The sequence below is a fragment of the Onychomys torridus genome, chromosome 14, assembly GCF_903995425.1.
Source record: "Onychomys torridus chromosome 14, mOncTor1.1, whole genome shotgun sequence".
NCBI classification, from domain to species: Eukaryota; Metazoa; Chordata; class Mammalia; order Rodentia; family Cricetidae; genus Onychomys; species Onychomys torridus.
Genome location: NC_050456.1, coordinates 781,710 through 794,989, shown reverse-complemented (window position 1 = coordinate 794,989; position 13,280 = coordinate 781,710). Strand labels below are relative to the sequence as shown.

Below are 13,280 nucleotides of genomic sequence, written 5' to 3'. Positions count from 1 at the left end.
AATATGGTACATATACACAATGGAGTACTACTCAGCAGAGAAAAACAATGACATCATGAGGTTTGCAGGCAAATGGATGGATCTGGAAAAAATCATCCTGAGTGAGGTAACCCAGACTCAGAAGGACAAACATGGTATGTATTCACTCATAGGAGGATACCAGATGTAAAACAAAGATGACTAGACTGCTACACAACTCCAGCGAGGCTACCTAGAAAACGGGACCCTAGGAAAGACCCAGGGATTGCCCAATGACAGAGAAATGGATAAGATCTACATAAATAACCTAGACAACAGTGGGAGTAATGAAGGGCAAGATTTGAAGGAAAGAAAGCTTAGGGGAGCAGGAGATCCCAGCTGGATCAAGAACAGAAAGGGAGAACAAGGAATAACAGATCATGATAAATGAAGACCACATGAGAACAGGAATAGGCAGAGTATTCTAGAGGTCCCCAGAAATCCACAATGATATATCCTCTGTAGACTGCTGGCAATGGTCGAGGGAGGGCCTGATCTGACCTAGTCTGGTGATCAGATGACTAAACACCCTAGCAGTTGTCTTGGAACTCTCATCCAATAACTGATGGAAGTGGATGCAGAGATCCTCAGCCAGGCCCCAGGTGGAGCTCCAGGTGTCCAACTGTCAAGAAAGAGGAGGGACTGCAAGAGTGTGAATTGTTGAATCCAAGATTGCAAAAAGCACAAGGACAAATAGCCAATCAAATGGAAGCACATGAATTATGAACCAACAGCTGTGGAGCCCCCAGCTGGATCAGGCCCTCTGGATAAGTGAGACAATTGAATAGCTTGATCTGCTTTGGAGGCTCCCAGGCTGTGGGACTGGGACCTGTCCTTGGTGCATGAGCTGGCTGTTTGGAACCTTGGGCTTACACAGGGACACATGCTCAGCCTGGAAGGAGGGGACTGGACCTGCCTGTACTGAATCCACCAGGTTTAAATGAGTCCCCAGGGGTGTCTTGGTCCTAGAGGACATGGGAATGGAGGGGAGGGCCTGGGAGAAGGTGGGGGTGGGGGCAGGAGGGGGGAGGACAGGGGAACCCATGGCTGATGTATAAAATTAAAACACATAATAAAAAAAAAAAAGAAATCAGAGAAACAACACCCTTCACAATAGCCACAAATAACATAAAATACCTTGGGGGTAACTCTATCTAAGCATGTGGAGGATGTATATGACAAGAACTTCAAGTCTCTGAAGAAAGAAATTGAAGAAGATATCAGAAAATGGAAAGATCTCCCATGATCATGGACAGGTAGGATTAACATAGTAAAAATGGCAATCTTATCAAAAGCAATCTACAGACTCAGTGCAATCCCAATACAATTCTTCACAGACTTGGAAAGAACAATACTTAACTTCATATGGAAAAACAAAAACCCAGGATAGCTGAAACAACACTGTACAATAAAGCAACCTCTAGAGGCATTAACATCTCTGACCTCAAGCTCTACTATAGAGTAATAAAAACAGGTTGGTACTGGCATAATAACCGACATGTGGACTAATGGAATATAACTAAAGACCCTGACATTAATTCACACCTTGAACACATTGGGAATGGAGTCCACTTCTTAAATATAACACCAGCAGCACAGACACTGAGAGCCACAATTAATAAATGGGACCTCCTGAAACTGAAAAGCTTCTGGAAGGCTAAGGACACTGTCAACAAGACAAAATGAAAGCCTACAGAATGGGAAAAGATCTTCACCACATCTGACAGAAGGCTGATCTCCAAAATATATAAAGAATTCAAGAAACTAAACATCAAAATACCAAACAATCCAAGTAAAAAATTGGCTACAGACTAAACAGAATTCTTAACAGAAGAATCTCAAATGGCTGAAAGACATTTAAATAATTGCTTAAAATCCTTAGCTATCAGGGAAATCAAAATGACTCTGAGATACCATCTTATACCTGTCAGAATGGCTAAGATAAAAAACACTGAAGACAGCTTATGTTGGAGAGGATGCAGAGCAAGGGGAACATTCCTCCACTCTTGGTGAGAGTGCGAATTTGTACAGCCACTTAGGAAATCAGTATGGTGGTTTCTCAGAAAATTGGGAATCAATCTTCCTCAAGATCCAGCTATACTACTCTTGGGCGTATACCCAAGGAATGCTCAATCATATCACAAGGACTCATTCTCAAGTATGTTCATAGCAGCATTATTTATAAAAGCCAGAACCTGAAAATAACCTAGATGCCCCTCAACCAAAGAATGGACAAAGAAAATGTGGTACATATACACAATGGAGTAATACTCAGCAGAGAAAAACAATGACAGCATGAAATTTGCAGGCAAATGGATGAAACTTGAAAATATCATCCTGAATGAGGTAACTCAGACTCAGAAGGACAAACATGGTATGTACTCACTCATAAGTGTATAACAGATGTAAAACAAAGGATAACCAGACTACAACCCACAGCTCCAGAGAAGCTAGGTAACAAGCAGGACCCTAAGAGGTACACATAGATCACCCTGGGAAGGAGAAAAAGATGAGATCCCAATGAGTAAACTGGTGATGAGGGGTGGCAATGGAGGGTAGGGGATGGGGGATGAGAACATAAGGAAATGGGATAGTTGAGCTGAAACAGGGATGGAGTGAGAGAGCAATGAGAGATATCATTATAGAGGAATCCATCATGGAGATAGGGAGGAACAACGTGCTAGGGAAGTTCCCAGGAACCCACAAGGATGACCCCAGATTAGACTACTAGCAATAGTGGAGAGGGTGCCTGAACTGGCTTACCCCAGTAATCAGATTGGTGAATACCCTAATTGTCATCACAGAGCCTTCATCCAGTAACTGATGGAAGCAGATGCAGAGATCCACAGCCAAGCACCAGGCAGAGCTCCAGGAGTCCAGTCAAAGAGAGGGAAGAGGGATTCTATGAGCAAGGAGCATAGAGATCATGATGGGGAAACCTACAGAGATGACAATCAAGCTAGTGGGAACTCATGAACTTTAGACTACCAGCTGTGGAGCCTCCATAGGACTGGACTAGGCCCTTTGCATAAGTGAGACAGTAGTAGGATCAGGATCTATCCCTGGCCCATGAGCTGGCTTTCTGGAGCCCATTATGTATGGTGGGACACCTTGCACAGCCCTGATGCATGGGAAGGGGCTTTGACTTGTACTTACTGAATGTACCAGGCTCTGCTGACTCCCTTACCTTTTTGGAGGAGGGATTGGTGGGGTGGGTTGAGGAAGGGAGGCTGGAAGGGTGGGGCGAGGGAAGAGAGGGGAATTTCCTTAATTAAAAAAAAAGGAATGTCAAGATATATTTGACTGTCTACTAAAGATGACACAATAGGACAAGTGTGCGACGAAAATGAAAGTCAGAGAAGGAAAAATTGACAGGCAGTTAGAACTGAGCAAAATCGAGAAGTGTGGAAATTTAACGACAAGCTGAGCACTCTTTTCTTCTAGACTACATGGTAAGAAGTGGAAGACGGAAGTACAGGAAGGAAAAAACACATACAATGAGTGCTCTTTGACCTTCTATGAAGAAGTGTGCTGTACCTATGAGTGACACTACACATCGCAGCAGGAAGAAGGTCAGAGTATTAAGTTAGGGCCGTGGACCTCCTAAAGTCTACCTTCCACAGCTGTTTTCTTTACACCCTGTCATTGCTGTCATGCTCCCAAGGGTTTTCTCCACTTTGACTACTTCAACCACTGTTGTTTTTCTGTAGGAAAATTATAAGGTAAAGTCCAGAAAGCTAACATAGAAAAGGCATTCCTTAAAGATGTTTTCCTTCCCAATAAAAAGCACATGTCAGGATAGGGATTTTAGGAAGAAAAATATGATCTGTTCTTTTTTATATCTGTTTCCTTCCAACTAAATGATGCCACATCTTAGACATCTTTATCTAGAGGTTCTGAATATACCAAGTGGCCAGTTCAATTCACTGATTATACACAAAACTTATAAATAAGTTCTGAAACATAATTTCTCCTCTTATTTTTTTGTCTACTAAAAAATGAGTCATTAGATTGCTTTGAAACATGAGTGCCTGACATACTATTCAAAGAACTTCTCAGTTATAAATAAATAAAGGAGCTAAATATAAACCATTCCCATACCTCTCACAGCTGACTGGGAAGGCTGAGTCAAAACTTTGACATCCAATGCATTGTTGATACTGTCTTCCAAAGCAGCGCAATAACCATCCACAACATTGGTAACAGTGTCCTTCAAAGTCCCCAGATTATGGAAAACCTGAAGAGCTGTTCCAACCTGAGTTGGATTCTGAAACACAGTTGAAATGGGGGTGAAAACAGATATGAATAGGAAATAAGAAAAACCAATATAAATCTTAAGGAAAAAAAAAATCAAAAACTTTAACTGGCACTTTAGCAGTTACTACTGTATTTCCAGGTTAACAAAGTAAGGGTAAAGGCAGTTTGGGGCAAGTTTTATTTATATACATATACTGTTGTGTCATAACTTCTTGATAGAACATTTAGTCTGAAATGATATTCATTTGCTTTTCTTGTTACTCAATGAAAACAAATCTTAAACACCATTTCCTGTTATTTTTTAAGGCTTACTGTGATTTACCTCTTTGTCTACCCCAACCCCATCTTGCACACACACACACAGACACACACACACACACACACACACACACACACACACACACGTGTGTGTGTGTGTGTGTGTGTCTGTGTGTCTGTGTCTGTGTGTCTGTGTGTCTGTGTGTGTCTGTGTGTGTATGTGTGTGTGTATACTCATGCAGGGTGTAGTATTATTTTATAGTAATGCCAGTAGATTTCAGAAGTAATTTCTGAAATTATTTAACTTAGTTTGGAATAAAAACTGAGATAATTTAATTTATAGATACTGACTCATGTTGAATGATAAAGTAATTGATGAAGCATTATAGCTCCTGAGCTCACACACACACAGGATGGGGTGGTGTAGAAGCAGAAGTAAATCACAGTAAGCCTTTAAAAAAACAAGAAATATGTTTGAGATTTATTTTTTTCATTGTACAAGAAAAAGAAGCAAATGAATATTATTTCAAATTAAGTGTTCTATCAAGATGATATGGCACAACATTTAAAGTATCAACTGCCTGTATGTAATGACTGGAGTCTAGATTCCCAGATATCTGAGTGAGCATGGCAGCTCGCCTGTAATTTCAGCTTCCCAGGAAGGAAATGGGGGATCCCTAGAGCAAGCGTAGAGAGACAGCAAGACTAGATATAGCAGTAAGTTCTGAGTGTGACTAAGAACTTACTAAGTGTGACCAGCCTGAATGAATAAGGTGAAAGAACATGAATAATAATGTCCTGACATCAGCCTTTGGGCTCCTACATCATACACATCACTACATACTAGTATATCCATACACAGGTACACCCTCAATACATGTGTGTACACACAGTCACATGAAGCATACATCCTAACCCTAAATATTGTTAGCACCTCTGAACTGTCTATGGTTACCCAAATTGTACCCCTCCAAATATTATCACAATCATAACTTCTGACACAAGATTAATTCTGTTTGTCACCTTGACATCACATGATTTTTTAATCTGGCTCTCTTTGCTCACTGTCTTATGTGTGTAATACTTTTGTGTTGTTTCATGTAACAGAAGTTGATTGATGTTTATTGCTGTTTAGCAATGTCTGCCTATTTTATTGTGGACATCATCTGAATTGTTTCAATTGCAGGCATTATAATTAATACTAGGATAAACATTTGGACACTCAACACTTGGTTAATAAATACATAGAGGTGTTTCTGCTATGTGAAAGCAGAGTAGAGTCACAAGGCACTGCAAGGTTTGTGTTAAGAGACAAGGTATACTTCCCAAAGACACTGCAGAAGCTGCAAATACCCCATCAGCTTATCCACAACCACATAGCCATGCCGCTAATGTAGTTACTGCTTTCTGTAAGCACTATGGTTGTCATTGTCTGTTCTGTAATAGCTAGGGAAGCTGCTTTTGCCATGCATGGAAGGCATTTGTTTTTGTTTTTGTTTTTTTTTCTTGGTGAGCATATAAAATATATATTCCTTATTGCCCACTGTTTAACTGGTTGTTTATTTTCACTTATATATTTGTACACACTGTATATTTTAGGTATAATCACTCTGATAATTGTTTCTATTGTGAAATATTCTCTCTTATGAAATCTTTTAAGGACAATAAATTCTTAGTCTGAAGAACTCTTAAATTAAATGAAAAGAAAATCCTAATCTGAATGCATTTCCATACATTTAGCCGGGCGGTGGTAGTGGCACATGCCTTTAATCTCAGCATTCGGGAGGCAGAGACAGGTGGATTACTATGAGTTCGAGGCCAGCCTAGTCTCCAAAGCAAGTTCCAGGAAAGGCGCAAAGCTACACAGAGAAACCCTGTCTCAAAAAACCAAATAAATTTAAAAAGTTCCATACATTTATACTGATTAGTCACCCACTGCTGCCTTCCTCCAGCTCCCTCCAGTGCTCCCCATCTTCTGTCCCTCCCAGCTCCATGTCCTTTTTTTTTTTTTTTTTTTTTTGCCAGAGCTGAGGACCGAACCCAGGGCCTTACCACTGAACTAAATCCCCAACCCCCCATGTCCTCTTTTTACCTTTTTGTTATTAATAACTCTGAGTCCACATAGTACTACCAACATGCACATGGGTATGTGGCCATCTGTCCAGGGCATGAGCATCCTACAAGCAGCCACATCATCGAATCAAGTGCTAATAGCTCCTCTGATAGCATTAAATTAACAGAAATGATAAGAAAGTCTCAACAAAGGGCATTGTAAAACTACTTGGAAGAGTGGGACAGTGTAGAAAGTATGAATTGTACTAGTAATAATGAATTATAAACCTAAAAACAACTAAACTGATAGCTTTTATTATATTTATTTACTGCAATTAAAAATTTAGTGTACATTTTGGTTTGTGGGAGTCAAATTTTTCTGGGGGGAAATCAAAGGAGAGGGGGCTGGATATGTTGATTTAGAATAAAATTATTGTGAATGTCTTATTTAGGGTTTCTATTGCTGTGAAGAGACACCATTGACCAAGGAAACTCTTATAAAGGAAAACATTTAATTGAGGCTGGCTTATAGTATAGTTTCAGAGGTCATTATCATCATGACGGACGGGATACAGGCAGACATGGTGGAGAGAAGGAGCTGAGAGTTCTACATCTTGATCCACAGGCAGCAGAAGGAGTCTCTGTGCCATACAGGCAAAACTGGAGCTTATAAGACCTCAAGCCTACCACCACAAAGACACACAACAAGGTCATACCTATTACAATAAGGCCACACTTCCTAAGAGTGTCATTCTCTTTGGCCAAACATTCAAACACATGAGTCTACAGGGACACACCTATTCAACTCACCACAGTGAACTTCAGACAAATAAAGAAAAGTTAATAAAGTATATATTTGGTTTATAAGTAAAGGTTTTCAGCACATACATTTGTGTCATTCATAGATTATCTAACAGAAATTCGACTGTTTTTTCATGATTAGATAGAAAATATCATGAAATTAATTTCTATACAATGTGAGATAGTCTATTTCAGCATATTTCTACATGAATATTAATTGTTCCAATAGTATTTACTCACAAAAGCACACAGCATGTGAACACTACCCCACCTCCTCCCTCTTAAAAGCCACCTATGCAGTTAAGCCAAGTGTCCGTGTGTGATTTGTTCTGGATCCTCAATTCTCTCCATAAAATTTAGCAATCTGAATTATTAGCCTAGCTTCAAAATGCTTTTACTGTTCAACTCTTTAATTTGTTATAAGTTAAACCTTGTTCATGATATTTATATACATCTCAGAATTGGCCTAGCAATTTCTGTTTTTAAAAAGCCTGGGATTACATCAGTGAAATTAGAATTGACATCTGTGTCATGATGGACTCTCCAACTCATGAAGATAGTATTTCTATTTATTTATTTAGGTCTTCATTAAGTTCTTTCAATAATGTTTGGAAGTTTTCTATGAAGAACACATATATGTTTTCTCATTATAAAACTAAGAATTAAATGGTTTTAACATTGTAACTTTACATTTTTTGCGTGCTGTTAGCATATTAAAAGTGATTTTTATATATTAAAATTGCAACCTAACAAGTTTTCTCCAATTAATTTTGTTTGTTTGTTTTGTTCTTTTGTTTTTTGAGACAGGGTTTCTCCATGTAGCCCTGGCTGTTCTGGATCTCACTCTATAGAGCTGGCCTTGAACTCTGTAATTAATTTTAGCAGCTTATCTGTTACTGTTTTAGTTTTTCTATATGCACAGTCATGATATCTCTGAATAATTTTATTTCTTAATCTTCCTTTGTTTTACTGGTTTTTCTTAATACAGATCTTCAGTTGATTATAAGTAAAATATATTACAGCAGAATCTTTCTGTCATTCTTAATCTTAGGTGAAAAACATTTTTTATCACAGAGTTTTTGGCGATAGCACTGATCAGAAAGAATTATTATTTCTGGTCCACTGGTAGTATTCTAGATCACAGACTAATTTTATTTTGAGCTCACTAAGATTATAGTCTTCCTTTTATTTAAGAGACCACACTGCACCTTTGGAGGAAAGACATCTTAGTCAGTGTCAACTGTCAGTTTCTGATCTCCTTGTTCACATTTGCTAGCACTGTGAGGCTTGGGTGTTGTACAGCAATGATGAAGAGAGACATAGCTAGTAGCTTTTCTTCCTTGTAACGTCCTGTCCTGACTTTGTTATCTGCATTATCCTGCCTTGTGAAAGAAGTAGTCTTAATCCATTGCGGTGATACTTTATTTGTACACCCCAATAAAGCTTATCTGAGGCCCGGGGAAAAAGTCAGCCACTATATTAAACACAGAGGTCAGGCAGTGGTAGCACATACCTTTTATCCTAGCATTTGGGAGGTAGAGATCCATCCAGGTCTCTGTGAGTTCAAGGCTACACTGGGAACAGAGCCAGGCATGGTGGCACATGCCTTTAATCCCAGGGGTCTGGATGTATGTACAGATAGACAGGAATTGATGTAGCTGGGCAGAGAGAGGAAGTAAGAGGGCAGGGACAGAAAGGCATATAGGTGTGGGTATACATACAGGAAATAGGTCTCTTTGGAAGCTGAGGAGTTGGTGATGTTGGCTGTAGCTTGTCCTATTCCTCTGATCTCTTGGTTTTTATTCCAGTATCTGGCTCTGGGTTTTTTTTTTTGCTTGTAAGACTATTTAGCAATTCGTTTTACACTCCATACTCCTCAGCTCCTGGACAGGGTTTATACAATGCTGGCTATCTGCTCCATAGATTCTGGAAGTCTTGACACTGAAGTTATCCGCCCTTGTAGTTTTCTCAGCCGGAAGGTTCTGATGTATCCAGTCTTGGTAACAGAAGAACAAGCACTTAGACCCAACCTTCCTGGCCTTATTTTTGTAGGTTGCCTTCCTAGAACTTGACAACTTTATCTAAATTTTTAAATCTATTGGTGAAAAAGTTAAACCTAATGTTTTTCAATATCTTTTTAGATTGTTGGATGTGCTGTCAGGCCAATGGTTCTTGCATCTTTCTCTGTCCCTCAACAGCTCTTGGGATGTTTATCAATATAATGATTAATCTTATCAAATAACTAATTGTACACTTTGTTGATTCTATTATTAGCTTTCTCTAATTCTGTTTCGCAGGCTCTGGAGTAAGGCAGACATCATAAGTCAAGCTCTGACATTAAATAGCCGAAACCAAAGACAAATTACATGACCTTTTTAAGAGTTTCTTTGTCTGCATAATGCAGAAATAACAATACCAAGTTAATGGGCAAATTATATACAATTTGGTTTGTTATTATACTCCTTATGAGATTGCTAAAAGAGGCTAAACACACACACACACACACACACACACACACACACACACACACACACACGAAGAGGGGGAAGAAGAGGAGAGACAGAGGTAGAGGCAGTATCCTTGTGCTGCCAGGGCTAATCTCAGCTCTTGAACTCAGTCAACCCTACCCCCACCCCTCGAGTAGCTGGGATTACATGTATATGCTAGCAGAACACCTGAAATAACATCATTTACCTTTACTTTGATCTAGTAGCAACATGCTATGTTGGATAGAGTGTGGGCTTTTAAAGTTAGATGGCCTTGAGATAGAATCATAGCTCTGCAGCAGATAAACTATGTGTCTTTGAACAAACTATTCCATCATTCATCAAACTTTATGATATTTATATAATTCTCAAGGTTCATCAACAATAGAATTTTTAGTATTTCTATGGCTAAACAGTATCATTTTATTGATCAGGTTATCCACCAGTGGATGCTTGAGATACAAACATACAAATTAATTGTTCCTCCTGATCTTTCCCTATGTAGTGTCATTTTATGGTTGTTGCTATAAAGTATCATAAATTGGGTGACATAAAACAACAGGACATGTTCTTGCATAGTTCTAAAGACTATAAGTCAAATCGCCATGTTATCAGGACTTCCTATTATTTTAACAAAGAACTAAAACAAAATAAACAAAGAACTAAAGAGATAAATACTAAATTAGGGGAGAAATCCTCAGGATTAGAGATGTTCCTTAAATGTCACAATTATTGATAAAAGGTCACTACCATGTTCTTATTTATAATTGGATGGGAATTGACAAAACCCTTACATTGCTGCTCCTTTTGAACCGCCTGTTTTGTGTATCCATTTTCTGGCGGTCTAAGAACAGTTAAGATTTCTTTGTTACCTCACAGCCCTTCCCAACTCCCGCACTCTCTTTACCAAGGCAGGTGGGCTGTCCTCACTGCAGTAAGTCAACCTGACCTATGCGAACAGTAGACTTCAATAGCACACAGTCTCTTCAGTCTGAATAGCGTTCATGGTCTTTAAAGGAGCTTTCCCATCCACTGATTTTGTCATCACCAACAGGGAAAGTAGGTATTACAAGGAGGCAGGTCAGACTCTTAGGCCATTCCCTTTCTACACACTAGATTCACCAATTGACTCAGCAGCTCCACAGGCGACAATTCTGCAGGGGATAAACAGATTGTGGCAAGTGTAAGAACTCTCAAAACAGACATAAACTACTTTAAAATACTATATTGTAGTACCTATACCTCTAGCAGAGGGTATTGACAGTTTAAAAAAATGCTATGCTCAAAGGAAATAAATTCCTACCTAAAAGTAACAATATCTTCTAGACAAGTCTCTTTAAATGAGATATATAATATTCTGAATTTTTCTATAATTGTCACTGTGACTTTCAATGAATCAAGTGATCTTATAGGAAATTTCCCAACTTTATAAAATAGTATGTCAAGATGAATAAAAGACCATGTAATAAACTAGAAAAGAGAATATATAAATATGAAAACTGGACTATAATCTCCTCAGAAACATTTCCAAATGTGGTCAATCATTTTCTTTATTAAGCTGAAACTATTTCTCTTACTCTGGAAATAACTATGATGCAATTTCTTCTTTTTCAACCTCTCCACAGTTGACATGGGAGAAAAACAAAGTCTCAGAAAAACACAGAAGAACCCTTGTTTAAGATCTCTACAAAACTTACCAAATCAGAAACACTATAATTAATGTGACAGGGAGCACAGTAATGCAACAGAGACAGCAAAACACAGCAAAGGCTGTCCCATGACACAGGAGCAACATTCCACTGTTTACCAAGCTATAGAGTGATATGGAAGACTGTTCTACACATAAACAGCCCTGAATCAAGGTTGGCAGGGCTTCAAAAGCTTTCTATAATAGAATTTAGAACTGAAAATAATTAAAGAATTTGATTTCATTGGAATTAAAACAAAAATACCATAACCGTACAAGTCTAGAAGTACATGATGGATGATATCCTTATTTACATTAAATCTCTAAAACATGAAGACTGGAGAGACGGCTCAGTAGTTAAGGACACTTGCTGCTCTTGCAGAGGACCTGGGTGCAGCTCCCAGCACCCACATGGTGGCTCAAAACCAACTGTGATTTCAGTTCCAAGGGATCTGAAGTCCTCTTTGACACCCACCAGACATCCATGTGGTATGCATGTACATGTACACGTGTACACACACAGATAAATAATTTAAAAACTGTTGAAGTTTTATTTATGTATTAAGTAATCTTTATACTATTAGAGCATATCAAACACATCTTAGATTTTCCTTTAATAGTAATTCTTTAGAAGTTGTGTTCTTTCTAGTACTTTACATGTAGGACAAGAGTGGCACTGAAGGGAAGATGAGGAGGAATCCAGATTACTGTTTGAAAGACCACTCTACCACGTGACTTGGTTCAGGAAATTCAGACACTGCAGCTGATCTCAACTGATTTTAAGTAGAAAAGCAGGCAGAGATTAAGAAATTATACTTGCAAAGTAATTTATTAGGAGGAAAGCTGCAGAACTAAAGCATTTCCTTAAAGTTTAACACTGCATTTCACATGAGACAAAAGTCAGGAACTGGAAACTCTGTAAAGAGCAGAGGAGGGAGGAAGATAAGGCAGGAAGACAAGACAGGGAGGTGATGAGGAGTGGGAAACAGACAGATGGTTAACATGGCCTCAGTTCCCTGAGTTCCCCCTCACATAGAGATTATAGTCAGAAAAATGCTGTGTTAACTCAAGCTAAGCTTGACAGTGGCCTCCTTTCACATAAGACAGCCTTACTGCTGGAAAACATAAACAAAAACAAACAAACAAACAAACAAAAAACCCTGCAGTACTTAACTGTTCTGGTTTATAAAAAAAGAATTCATGATGTTTCCAAGTTTTCTTTTTTTTTTTTTTTTCTGTTCTATTCTTTTAGCCGGGGGGGTGGTGGTGGCGCACGCCTTTGATCCCAGCACTCGACAGGCAGAGGTAGTTGGATCTCTGTGAGTTTGAGGCCAGCCTGGTCTACAGAGTGAGTTCCAGGACAGCCAAGGATATACAGAGAACCCTTCCCTACCCCCCACCTCCAAAAGGATGTACATCTAAAAGATTACAGGTAAAGTTTCAACCACTCCTGAGGGAAGACTATTTAATAAATTTAGGCTGATATTCAAGTAAAGCTAATAAATAAAGCAATTTATTCATACATAATATTTAAGGAATCAAAATTCCATATTCTATGTATGAAAAACAGCTAATAAATTTACAGCACACTATACCTAAGTGCATATTAAGTCAAAATATTTAGGGAAGCTTATAGTATCTGTGTGCATATGCTCTAAAAGGACATATACACCTGACACTTTCTCTGGCACTGCTAATCTGCACAACACTGAAAACTTAAT

General features: G+C 38.7%; 1 protein-coding gene across 1 annotated transcript in view; it reads right to left on the bottom strand.

The window, feature by feature from the left end:
- Window positions 1-13,280, bottom strand: part of Cog5 (component of oligomeric golgi complex 5) — a 332,454-nt gene that overhangs the window by 168,645 nt on the left and 150,529 nt on the right. The window contains exon 8 of the mRNA XM_036205395.1: window positions 4,120-4,285. Within this exon, the coding sequence (XP_036061288.1) occupies window positions 4,120-4,285 (166 nt within the window). The remainder of the gene's footprint in view (window positions 1-4,119; window positions 4,286-13,280) is intronic.